Below are 13,236 nucleotides of genomic sequence, written 5' to 3' on the forward strand. Positions count from 1 at the left end.
GTACAGAGGAGGGATAGTGAATTTATTGGTAGACGGATGCTGGAATTGGAGCTGCCCGACAGGAGGTCTAGAGGAAGACAAAAGAGAAGATTTATGGACATAGTGAGAGAGGATATGAAGGTAGTTGGTGTGAGAGAGGAGGATACGGAGAATAGGGTTAGATGGAGATGGAGAAGATGGACCCCTGAGGGGAAAAGCCAAAAGAAGAAGAGGAAGAAGATACCGCTGATAAAGCCAATATCCATCTTTCTATTTTTAATTCCACCTATCCTAGCCATCAGTCTGTTAACTGGAGGTAGATGAACAGAGACATACTATCATTCACTATAAGTCACACCTTCGGGCAAATAAGTCTTTAATTATCCTGAGGACACACAGAGATATAGAAGAACATTTAAACTCAACAAGGAAAGGCCTCAGCCAGCCAAGAGTTCCAGACTTACTATTTTCTTGTCCTCTGCTTACACATTAAGCCATTGCACTGTTCATGACGCAGTTTTGTGATTAAAACTAAGCATTTCGATGACTCTGTATTTCACTGTTTATAAAATTTTAAGACTGTGCTTCATGTGTCGTCTCATCATCATTTGTCATAATGCCTTATTGGCTGTTGACAGGTGGTGAGCTTTGCAAGTCTGAAGTTTGATCGCTCCTACAACTGGATGGTGCTTTGTGTGCTGTGGTGCTCCATCGTCCAGTCCATTCTGCTACCCATGTTCCTCTGGGCCTGTGACCGTTATCGGGCTGACATCCGCATGGTGTGGGAGAAATGTGTTGCCATCATGTCCAATGACGACGTGGATGAGGGTAAGCCACTGTTTTGCATCTCCTTCCTGCCCTTCCTGCTCTCCCTCCCCCCTTATCCAATAGTAAAAATGTAGGTGATGATTCTTGTTTCCTAAGACAACAGAGCAGTGATAACAAAGTGCTGAGGAAGAGATTTGTCCCTTCGTCAGGACAAGTGCAATATAAATTGGTCTTTAAATATTATTTTAATGTTCCCCCACAGCTTCGGACACCGAAGTTAAGCTTCAGAACATTTTGTTGAATGCCAAAAAATATGACAAGCTCTAAATTTAAGCTTTGTATAATCGATAATTGTTTGTGTTGCCATCGGCTCTGTCTTTGGTTGTGGGAATCACACTTATAAACGTGTGTTATGAAAACATGAATAGTTGGCTTGTGAGCCGATCAAGGGGTTGTAATGGGGTAGATTAGGACTCAAGTATTTTTTAAGGGAAGTCTGGGTGAGTATCCAGTCAAACACTTTTTTAGTTTATTGCTTATAGTCCAATGGTTGTAACATCTCTAAGAGATGTATTTTTTCAAAAATATCATTTTAATTGGAGGCCTGTCTTGTGACAGTAAATTCAGTAACTGTAATCTCACTTTGTCACCTGAATCACAGATTTCTTTCTAAACTAGATCCACTCACTTGCTTCTGAGCTATGGAATACACCTTTGTATCTCCATTGCTTCTGGGAACTCTATGATAACCTCTGTCTTTACCCCCAAAAAAGAAAAAAAGTCTAAAATGTCTATTACAGTTCCTCTAACAATTGGTGAACTCCCAACTATACTGTTCAAACTGTGTATACATAATGGATGTCAAAAATGATCTCTTGTGAGAGACATAAATCTATTAAGGCCTGGAATATCTGCTCACTGTTGGGCTTGTAGAAAAGTGTTTGTTTTCATTTTCAGCTTTGGTATTCAAGCTAGACATACACAATGCAAGACAATGCAAATTAAAGACTTATTATTATGGAACTTTGGTGTAAAGAATAGTTTCATTTATCTAAAGTCTTGTTCCCTGTCTTTGATCTGAACTGGCTCGACAGAATCACCACAGCACTCTGTGAATACTGTTGAAATTACTGTTCCAGATATGTAAAAAGGGAAATTTGGAGATGTAGGATTGTAAATGTGCAACTAAAATCTGAATTTATTTAGAGAAAATCAGTATTCTAAAACAATAAAAACTTAAATTTCAAAGTTCAATTAATACAAAGTAACTAAGACTTTATAACAGGAGTGGTCCTGAATCATTTTCTGATTTGACACACTTATTGTGTTCTCTTTAGCGGTCAAATTTTATCATGTGACCTATCATGTGGTCTTCTTTGTGAGACTGATGTGCCCAGTGTCTGTGTAGTATTACTTTCTGCGCTATAGTATCTTTCTGTGCATGTGGCTTGTGCATTATTAAATGCTTTACTTTATCGTTTTGAGTTGGATGTCAACACAAAAAAGGATACTGTTGCACTAAGGACTTATTTGCCTTACAGCACATTTTCACTTGAATGGTTTGAACTGGGCGCTCTTCCTCTAGAATGCCCTGACATGAGAGGATGGTGAAATAAATGGTTCCCATTTCTTACTAGAATCAAGATTGAAAATGCAATGATTGCGCTGAAGCTAAAACCACTTTCTACAATGCCTTTATGATGGTCATATTTCCCTGAAGTCATAGACACCACTGATATTACTCTTTTGGATACTGAACCAGAAGATATGTAAAACTAATTGTTAAAATGGCAAATATGGTTATTTTTCATGGTTCATTTTTGTTTTGTTTTTCTGTTTATTTAGTATTCCACTGAAGTGAGTAGACTGCCTTATGAGTGAGTTCCACGACAACTACAAATATGACAGCATTTTCCATTCTGCGGTATTTGAGCTCCACAAATCTTGAGGAGCACAAAGAAATTACAGACACTTCAACGAAATTTCGTCCTCTAATTAGGTCACATGATAATCATGAATAGGCTTTTAGATGGAGTCGTCATGGAAATGGGTGACGTTATGAATCACCAATCTTTTTCTTCATAGGCTCTGTTTAAACAAGTGTGGACCTGAACCCCCTCTTTCCTAGTTGTTACCCTCTTGATCCTGCAATTCCCTTGTAACTGCACATTGTCCAGCAGGAGCCAAAAAACAACTCCGGGGCAGTCCATATTCCGTATGATAATTAACACTACCAGTTCTCTGCTTTTTTTTTCCAGAGGGCTTGCCATGTATAACTCATCACAGTTGTATGTATACGGATTGTTTCCTGTTTTCCTGAGCTACTGACTTGCATGCCCACCTGCCTGTGCAAACAGCTGCTACCATCTCATCATTTTGGCACATATTTTCCTTGAAACAGCATTTTATTATCATCACCAATTGATCTTAAATGAACATGACTGCAATAAAGGGGACATATATATTGTAGATGGCTAAATGTATCTATATTTAGTATGGTTTTTGAAATCCATAGCACTGAATTTTTCTTTATCTCTGTAAACATTAGAAATCTTGAGCCAATTTTTTTTGTGAACCATTTTTCATGTGCTCTTATATTTTTGAGGAGACTTGTAGGGAAAGCCAAAAAACTCACCAAATCAGAGAACAATTGACCTTGTCTCTCTTATCTATCCGTCTGTCTGTCTGTCTGTCTTGTGTACTGAGAACGTTGCTATCTAATCCTGACGCTCGTGCTTTTCTGCACTTTGCAGAAAACAGCCAAGATGGAGGAATTCATGCCGACTTAATATATGACAGACCATATGACTATAGCTCGGCGCCTGAAATCGTGACCATAGACCGTAATGCCAAGTATGAATTCTCAACCTTAGAAAGGGGGGTCCCACAAGGGTATCCATTGAGGGAACAACAGGAAGATAAAATGCAGTATTTGCAGGTATATTTTTATTGATTTTCTCCATTTGTTTTACTTGAACATCTGAACTATTTTGAATGATACTTTATTGCTAATGTGCATGGTGAAATGGCATTGTGGGCCTTTACAGTATTTGCCTGAATAAATTATTAATAATAATTATATCTCCCAAATATACCACAGACTTAATTTTTGATTATTTTCTTTCATTGTTTTTTTTTTTTTTTTGTTTATTTGTCTTTTTTCCACATGAATCAAGTTATTCTCTGGCTCACTACTGTTTGGTAAATATGACCATCTGCAGTCACAAGCAAAAAAACAATTGTTTAATCACTAGAGGGTAAGGGTTCGAAAAAAATTGCTTGCCCCCATTTCAGGAATCCCTCAAGATTTTAGGCAGGCACTACAAACATCTGCTCATGTTCTACCCAAAAGCATTGTGTCCATTGGTTCCAGTTTTCATCCCAATCAGATGCAGAGCTGTGAAATGTTTCTTTTCAGCCTGCATTAACACAAGAACTTGTTCAAACATGCAGCCTTCCAGGGCACCTCAACAAAACTTTCCTTTTGGACTCCAAAAACTGACTAAACGACTGAAATTAGTGATTTTGAGCACGTATCAACAAAAAAAACAGTTGCGATAACTCAACATGGCCTGGAAGACTGTTGTGATGAAATGCAACTTCAAAATTCAGTGATAAAGCATACCAACACATTTGCAAAACATTATTTACACTGTGTCATCTTTGTCAAAAATAACCGCACCAGGGCTTCAGTTTCTTGTTTACTTGAAACAGTCACCTATTAAACAATTTCAGTCATTATTTATACAAATTGGTATAACATAGCATTTCAACAAGACCAATTTCATAGTGGCAACAGGATTCCATCTAATTGAGTATTGAAGAAGCCTTGAAGCAGAGATGTATACAGTAGCTATCACTTTGTCTTACCAAAGTCATCCTCCATCCATTGTTTCCTCCAAAACACCTTTTCATATGACTCATATAAATGTAAAAAAAGCAAACTTGTGTTGCTCCGTGCTGTATATGTACAATGTCAAAAGAACAGTGGTGCATTTTTGTTTAATTTCACTTGAAGGATGAGTGATTAAACTGCCAAAAGACCTACAAACTGGTGGAGCGATTTAACAAACTTTCAAATCATTATCGGGTGGCACCTCCAAATCATTAGCGGGTAGCACCACCATTTGAGAATTTTTATGGCTCTTCTCAGGGGGTTCAATTTCAGAATAAAGCCTGTTTGGCTTTATTAGTTTGTGGTCTGAGTCTCTCACAGCCCTTTATTTCTGTCTCTTCATCCTTCGAAATCTCCTGCATCTTCAGTCATTCTAATGCTTGTGCTGCCCTCTGCTGTTCAGCCCCCCCTCCTAACACTGTCTATGCTACTGTATCGTCTGCTGTCTCATCTGAAAATTGACTAAAAGCCAACACGCAGGGGAAGGCTGAAATCAATCTTGTGACTCTTGATGTCACCTTGACAAACCCTCTCTCTCTTGCATAGTTGTCAGAACAGAATGGCATGTGAGTATGATATGCAGACAATGATTGACTATTTACAGATTTCATACAGGATTACAGATATTGATATGTCAATGCATGTTACCGTTTTTTCAAAGATAAGGGTATGGTGCAAAAATGAAAAGTTACACAGATTGGACAAAAAAGTCAACATGCAACATGGATTTTCCACAACAGCCTTGAATGAATTAGGGTCCCAATGATGTAATCTGAAATAACATGTTTTCGTTGAAAGAACTACACATCATCAGTCCAAATATTTGCAAAAATCAGTGTTCTATCACAGTGAAATTGGCCGCCACATAATGTTGAGGAGTCTTACATGTAAAATTGTTCCTAATTCCTGATGAAATTGTACAAGAATTGATCATATTACATAAGCTGTCACTGAAAATGAAGTGCCACAATGCCTAGGCATCTTGTTCTGAGTTGTTCTTGTTATATCACTGTAAAAGTCTTTATTTAGTGAAGGGTTCGGTCTGTGTCTTGTGTCCAGGTGCCCCCTACAAGAAGATACTCCCACGACGAAACCGACATGTGGACCAGCGACCGGATCCCCTCCTACCTTCACAGGTGGGGCTCCACCGAGGACATGATCATGAGTGCCCATTACAGCTCCACCTTACCGCGCCACGAGAGGCGCAGGAACAGCTTGGTCTCCTACCACGAGGAGAACCACCATCACCCTAGTCGCAAGCGGCGACGCTCCGAGGACAGCGTGCACTCCCTCAAGCACCTGCCACGCGTGGTTTGCGGTGGAGATCGCTATGAAGATGAACTGCGGTGTTTCAGCCGCGACGAGGTGATCAACTTCATTGATGAGACACCGCTGCCAAGCCCCAGGAAGAGCCCACGGCGAGCATCCACCATCTCACTCATCCCCAATGTGTACGAACAGCACACAGTCATCCTTCCACACTTTGCGCTCACAGACTTTGAGCGTGAGCCTCAAGCGCTCAGGCGGATCTCTGAACATAAACGGGTCAGTGGTCAGGGCAACTCATCCGAGGGCTCCCCCAAACCAGACAGGGTAGCTGGAAAGAACAGCCCCGGGGTTTGTAGCTCTGGTAAAGTGTGTCGGGAGCACCTTGGAGACGGAAAAGCTCATGGTGAAGTGGCGTCTCCGCGGCACAGCCAGCAGACGCCGAGGCACTCGGTCTGTAGGACCAGGACAGACGCCGGATCCAGGGCTGGTGCTGGAACTGACTCTGGGCACCATCGGCATCTGGGCAAGACTGTGAGTAAAGCAAGCACAAACAGTTTTGTAAGCACATCCTCAGCATCGTCCTTGGGATACATCACATTACATTCTGATTCTCTGGGCTCAAACACCTAATGGAGACTTTTACCTTGCTCAGATGTACATTGTTATATCACTGATGTTATCAACATAATTCAAAAGTACTGGAATATTGATTTCTATGACAACAGAAAATTCTTAATCATTTGGCCTTTTTACTTGTATTACAATTCCATTTTACAGTATTTGCCACCATATCTTTTATGCTGATTGACCCTGCAGTTCTGAAAGGAGCTCTGTGCATAATTTCTTTAGCAGCCTGCTGGGGATTTAGTCATCAGGCTGCTGAAAGGATTGTGTGGTCCATTTCTTTCACGTCAGAATGCTCACTGAGAAAACTTTAAACTCTAGCACTGATAAGAGTAGACTGATTTTTAAATAGTGTAAAAAAATTCCCTCATCCATCCATTGTTTTTTGCTGTTAGATGTTGTTTACCACAAATTACTCAAATAATTAACGATCCTAGTTGTAAGGTTTGGTTTTCACTGAAGAACTCACATTTTGGTTTTGATTTTCTTGTATTGTTGTATAGATACTTTTGTCTCAAAACCAAACTTCATTTCTACCAACCACATGCCTCGAGATCGACCTAAGACTATGATACATAAGTCATTTGTTATGATGTTCCTATATTTCTGTTAGAATTATTACTCACATCAAATATTTCAATTCACCCTGTGGTGAGGTAAACTTAAAAGTGGTAATCCAAATTCTAATGATCAATACTTTAACAGTAGTTGTTTGAGATACTGAGATAATGTAACAACCCTTATAAAGTGAAATCAGTTTTTAAAACCAAGGGATGTGTCATGTATGCAAGAAAGGTATCTGATTATTCAGTTTTGTGTTTTTTTTTTTTGTTTTGTTTTTTTGGCTTAAAACTTTTCCTCTGTAATGATATTTCAAGGTCCTTTTTTACTTTGGAGATCATCAGCTATAAAGTTCTCTCAATTCAAACTTGCACAAAGAAGATTTTACAAATAAAGCAGAAAATTACTCATTTTTTCAGCCTAATCTCTCTTCTTCCTTGGTTCAGGAATTGTTTGAATGCACCACTAGTATCTTTAGGTAGCCTTGTAAAAGATGTGAAACGATCCAAGATTGCAAAACCCGTAAGTTGACTAGATGTAGCATGAGTTAAATGTGGGCCGCTGTAACTTATATTGATAAATTCTCACAAGATGATTTGCAGATGACTAATGAAATGGAGTAGCAATGCAAAATAATGATTTGAGGTTTATATGCATAAACCAAATGTGGGCATTATTCTTTACATATATAGCCTACATCGTAGAGGTCTTACACTTGCTCAGAGATTTTCAGAGTTTTAGATAACTTTTGTTTAACTCCCAAAGTCAATCAAGCCAAGTTACTAATTGTCGTCAGTTTATGCAACTCAATAAGTAATGCTGTAGAAGCAAATCATAAGAGGGAGAGCATGATTATAACAAAATTAAATAATTGTATTGTATTTGAGACAATAAAGTATTGCCGAAAAAACAAAACAAAATATGTTGATAAACAGGCCTGGGTTTATATTGTGGTGGCCCCGGATGACCCAACATGCCTCCTCCACTTGACGTAAGAGTGACATTTTATATTATTTACGAGGTTGTGAAAGCTTTTTAAAGGCAGCAAATTGGGGGATCATTACTCTGTGAATTTCAGATTTTTTTCTCACACAGATGATTGTGAATTGATCTTTAGGTACTTGTTGGCAGTTTTACTTTTTGTATTTTTGTTAATGTACATGAAATGTACTTATTTGGTTTGACGTTTGTTTTTTTCTCACTGTCAAAGATACAATTGATTTCTGTCTATTTCTTGTGGGAAATGTTCTTTTTATTTTGGATTTTCAAGTAATCTTCAATACATTATTCATCTAAATGTTTATTTTCACATACAATGTCTTGCCTGACCAACTGACCCTAACATTAACCCACTAACCCTAAACCCAACCCTTGTCTAACTCTTGCCCTATCCCTAACTCTTGACTGATCAACTGCTAACTTGGCACCTGTGGGCAGTTCCTTCAGTAAATGATATCTGAAATGTGACAAATGTTAAAAATTATCCACTTTATGTCCTCAGTGGCTAGTGTACCAAGGCATTCACCTGAAGCCATATATGTATCATCAAAAATGGTAAGCCAGGTTTAAATAAATTACCCTCCCCAAAAGCAACCCCGGCAAAATAATCTGAATTTGAAAATACATTTCTGGCAAAGAAATTGTGGCTGTTCAAGGAGTAAAAAAAGCTATACATGCACAAATACTACTGACCAACCTGGCATTGAATTCAGCATTTTAAATATATCCTTCAATTTGCAATTATTAGATATGATTACAAATGTGAAATATTCTGTACCAAAATTCTATATTTGCATGTGTTTTGCATATGGATTACTATTCAAATCCTATTCAATTTGATATATTTAATACAAGTCACCACTCAATCTCTGCAGCTTGATTTTCAGTTGGACTGGTTTCTTGTTAATATGTCATATTTTTGCATTTTCTTGTGTTTACAAAATACAAATATAATTTTTGTAACATATTCAGATTTAATGAGTCAAATACAAATGATGTTAAATGTTATAATTTTATTGTTCAAATAACTTTGTTAAAAAGACGAATAATTAAATTCACAAGATCATGCTTCAATGTGTCCTTACATGTTTTCCCCACTTCAGATTGTTACCAGCTTGACTCCTTCCACACACCATAACAACACACTGTGCACATACGTACCATGAACATCCACAATGGGACATTTAAAGTGAATGTCAACCTCTCAGTCGATTTTCTTACAGCTTATGATATGCACATATATAGCATATGTGCATATTGTATCGATCAGATAAGAGTAACATTAACTCGCGTTAACAAGGCTTTAGGTTCAGCTTGCCCACCCTGAAGTGCATGCAAATAAAATGCAGAAAAGCAGATATGTGCCCAGTATATATTGAAACCGATACACCGATGCCTCAAAGACAACATTAATACTTTTAATAAAATTACATTTCAGTCGAGAAAAACCTCAGTCACGATTTTCATGAAGTCACCCATATGTCGTCGCAAACCCCTTGTATCACGTTTCACCACTAGGTGTCAGTATTTATACACATCACCTTCACCTTCAGCGAGATCGCTTTGTTCAATTATACTATATTAACCCTATTTGTCGACCAGGCATCGTGGTACTCGCATAGTACTTAACAAAACGTATAGGTTAAAGACTTAACTGCTCGGGGTGCGTCTTCAATCCTCTTAGTGCGAACACGAATATGTTTCAAAGATATATGCAGGTGGCAAAGGTTTTGCGAGGACATGATCCAACGTTCAACGTTACAAATATGTTAATGGTTAGCACGCTAAGTGAATTAGCCTAAACGAGAGCGGTTAGCCGCTTTCGTATCGATAAAGTATCGTTCAACTATTGAAATGATATGTTTTTGGTCCAAACAGATATTAACAGTTTGGATAAATGCCTACTCGTCGACGGAGGTCATGAATACAAACCAAATAAAGACGAACAACATAAAATTCCAACGCCTTCCTTTTGTTCTGCGTTCATGCGATATGCATGTACAGTATACACACATATACATATACACATAAATGTAAATATATATACAAAGGGATGGGCAGTTTCGTGACGTAGCAGAGTGGCGCAGCGGAAGCGTGCTGGGCCCATAACCCAGAGGTCGATGGATCGAAACCATCCTCTGCTAGCCTTTTTTGTTTTGTTTATAATTTATACATTTCAGTTCATCCATGGGTACAATTATTTGTGCGTCTCAGGTTGGAAACCACGGTGTGACGTGCAACTGTGCTCTGCGGTCTTAATAGCGCCTGACTGGGTCTAGTCTGATGGAAATAACCTATTCTTTTCCTCCGCTGGTAAAGAAAAAAGTGTCTTAAAGAGTCGATGTCTTAAACAATTCCGAGAGGAGTTCATAGAAATTCCTTAAGAAAGTTAAGACGCATTCAGGGCGGGTCACGTGGGCTGCCCTTTCTCGGATAAAACAAACTTTTCTGCAGCAGAGATCCAGCCGGGCATCTCAGGGGAGAGCTTTGACTCCGGAGGCAGTGGGGTATTAAGGTCGGTTAAAGTTTAGGATCCGATCTCTCCGAACAAAAACACCGAAGTCACAGATGCCGAGAATATTGGGGGTTGGAGTTGCCGGTGGTGTGGCTGTATTTGTTTTTTCTCCTTCATCTTCTTTTTCTTCCTCTTCCCCCTCACCAGACAGCGTTTCCTCCGTGTGGGCCAGCCGTGTCTTTTCACCCGTGGCCTGTTTGAAAGAGCTGTGGGCGTTTCAGCGATTCTCCTCGCTGCAAGGTGCCATCCTCTCCGGCGCGGCGCCATAAAAACACACAGACGCTTTATGACACCTCTGTCCAAGACAAGAGAGCAGGAAGGAACTTAAAGCATCTTTCTGACAGTGACTAGTCCAACATGTGGCGCAAAGTTCAGCTCATTCTCATTCCCAGCTTTTCTCAGCGGGGGTTTTCTATTATTATTCCACGTATTTCTGTTTGGTGTTGTCCTGGATCCATGCTTCAACCTGTCTTTTACTTTCAACGGTTCATGTAGAATATTGACTGTGGACACAGTAATATTGAACAATTAACCGTATATGTTTACTTCCAATCTGCACATGCGCAGACGCTCTGTGGGCAGACCCATGTCTATTGGTACGAATTGCTATCATCACCTGTGCTCTGCTCTTCAGTAAAATAACTGAGTGCTACTCTAATATCTCCGGTCGTCTCTTACGAAAAACACAACAGTTCACTAGTAAGAAATGGGAGAATTCGTCATTTTTCGGCGCGGGTTTGCTTCTCTGGTTGACTGAGTCAAATATGAACAGAATTTCGTGAATCGGTGTCATTACTGTCTCGGATATTGGTGTTCAAAACCGCGGATCAATCACTAATAAATCAGTTATCACATATATGTGCCAGAAAATTATTTGAGGATAACATAGTTTTCCTACTCTTGCTTTATTCATGCCAAAAACGACTGAGACAACTGGAAAACGTCTATTCAAAGCGAACTGGTGTCATTCGTGGGACGCGTTTCCAACCCCTGAACGGATAAACAAGCGAAACAGAGGTTTTAAAATCAATTTTATTCAGAAAATAGAGCCTATGCTGTGTGTCAAATGGGTAATTACATCATATTCAGCGCACTATCAAACATGGTGTGACAGGACACGGAGTCTTCACCAGGGCCTCCAGACGGAGCTCTGGGCGGCTGCGGCAGTCCGGCTGGAGAGAGGCTTTACGCGGGCGTGTTTAGTGGACGTCCGTGGGTCTTGGCTAAAATAACACGGGCGTGACTTGTGGTGTTTTAACGTGTCTGTTTGCGTCTCATCCGCCCCCGGTGGTGACGGCAGGGGCCTCCGCGGCTCGTCCCGAGCATCGACCGGGACCCGGCTGCTGTCCATGGTGCTAGAAAGGTCCCGGCGCTCCGTGGAGCCGCGCAGCTGAGCGGACAGCCGAGACAGCGTGGATCTGTCGCGGACGCTCAGGTTCTCCGCCAGGAGCAGGTACTGGTGGAAGTTCGCCAGGCAGCTGTGGAAGCCCGATTTAAAGTCCGGGAACTCAGCGGCAGGGCGAGGGACTGAAATAGATACATAGAAATGTATGTCATCGTGAGGAGAAAATACTTTCATGAAAAAACAACGATAAATCATAAATCAGTCCAATACTGATCTGGTGTGACTCACATCGGGGGTTCCTCTGGAGGCTCCTCAGGTGTTTGACGGTGAGCTCCAAAATATCGGCTTTCTCCAGCTTGCGCTTCCGAATCTGTGTGGAGAGACAAACACACCTTGTCAACACACGCGGATTAAACACGACTCTGTGAGAGCGCGGCAAGGAAATGCGTCGTGGTTTTTCAACGTACACTGCTGCTGTAGTAGTTCTCCAGGAGAACTTTTAACTGATCCAAACACTTGTTTATCCGTGCCCTCCTTTTCTTCTCCATGAGCGGTTTTGACACCTGGATTGAGATCAGTAAAGTTAATGCTCGACGTGGGTATCATTTCTGGAATGGCAACATTTGCTAAATCCAGTGGAAATCTTTTTCTCACAACTCATCTCTCTACATACTCTGTTTCCCGTGGTGGATTTGGGCTTTTCTTCGCAGTCTGTCGGCGCCACCATCCTGTTCTAGTCCTCTGTGGCTTCCTCGAAGCGAACCTCTTTCCCTCTTTGTGGAGCAGGAATGAGGGATTTGACCCCGAGTGTGTTTATATACGGACACCCACTTAACATCTCAATGAGTCCAGTCCCGCCCGTCTGTGGCACGCAAAGGAGCGGCCGAACCCGGGGATCATCTCACCCTGAGTGTAGAATTCCCGTGAAACAAAACATCATTATTATTGTTTGATTTTTCCATATCAGCACGTTCCTTAACCTGAATACAAACCCAGGCGGCATTTAATCTAGTGAAACATTACTTCAAGTGGGAATTACTATATATAACATCATATCACTACCGCAGGACCCAATCCAAACGTTTAATATCCACTGGTATAATGTCTGGTTAGATAAATAAGCGTAAAAAAATCCAGACCATAACGGTGGCGATGAGGGTGAGCTGCGTGGGCGCCACTTGGCTTTTTATCCAGTCTTTTATGTTTGAGTTTCACGCCAACGGGTCGAAGGCAGCACCGTGGAAATTCCCCGCGTGTCACCACACTTTTCAATTTTCTGGT

At 40.4% G+C, this 13,236-nt stretch overlaps 2 protein-coding genes and 1 non-coding gene across 4 annotated transcripts in view; 2 read left to right on the forward strand and 1 right to left on the reverse strand.

The window, feature by feature from the left end:
- Positions 1 to 9,163, forward strand: part of gpr153 (G protein-coupled receptor 153) — a 38,725-nt gene extending 29,562 nt beyond the window's left edge. Inside the window, exons 4-7 of one of the 2 annotated variants that reach the window (XM_086141544.1) lie at positions 618 to 807; positions 3,006 to 3,035; positions 5,189 to 5,208; positions 5,702 to 9,163. In XM_086141544.1, the coding sequence (XP_085997670.1) occupies positions 618 to 807; positions 3,006 to 3,035; positions 5,189 to 5,208; positions 5,702 to 6,541 (1,080 nt within the window). In that variant the 3' untranslated portion in view covers positions 6,542 to 9,163. Of the gene's footprint in view, positions 1 to 617; positions 808 to 3,005; positions 3,036 to 3,500; positions 3,686 to 5,188; positions 5,209 to 5,701 lie in introns of both variants that reach the window. The other variant, XM_086141543.1, reaches the window with a different exon arrangement.
- A 1,004-nt stretch (positions 9,164 to 10,167) lies between these two features.
- Positions 10,168 to 10,239, forward strand: trnam-cau (transfer RNA methionine (anticodon CAU)). Its single transcript has one exon. It is a non-coding gene; the product is annotated as a tRNA-Met (tRNA).
- A 1,497-nt stretch (positions 10,240 to 11,736) lies between these two features.
- Positions 11,737 to 12,727, reverse strand: hes3 (hes family bHLH transcription factor 3). The gene is made up of 4 exons (XM_086141113.1): positions 12,629 to 12,727; positions 12,423 to 12,518; positions 12,244 to 12,325; positions 11,737 to 12,137 (listed from the first exon to the last, which is right to left on the reverse strand). Exons 1-4 carry the CDS (start codon positions 12,680 to 12,682, stop codon positions 11,737 to 11,739), a joined length of 633 nt encoding a protein of 210 aa, XP_085997239.1. The 5' UTR covers positions 12,683 to 12,727.
- Positions 12,728 to 13,236: the final 509 nt, after the last annotated feature.

Source organism: Fistularia commersonii, chromosome 34 (genome assembly GCF_037954325.1).
Source record: "Fistularia commersonii isolate RoL2024-O1a breed Wild chromosome 34, RoL_Fcom_v1.0, whole genome shotgun sequence".
NCBI lineage: Eukaryota > Metazoa > Chordata > Actinopteri > Syngnathiformes > Fistulariidae > Fistularia > Fistularia commersonii.

What these genes read in the sequence shown, in the direction of transcription:
- hes3 (XM_086141113.1), bottom strand. Translation starts at nt 12,682, where the DNA reads ATGGTGGCGCCGACAGACTGCGAAGAAAAGCCCAAATCCACCACGGGA. An exon ending in AATCCACCACGGGAAACAGA is followed by an intron (nt 12,519 to 12,628) that starts GTATGTAGAGAG and finishes ATCTCAATCCAG; the next exon opens with GTGTCAAAACCGCTCATGGA. An exon ending in AGAACTACTACAGCAGCAGT is followed by an intron (nt 12,326 to 12,422) that starts GTACGTTGAAAA and finishes CTCTCCACACAG; the next exon opens with ATTCGGAAGCGCAAGCTGGA.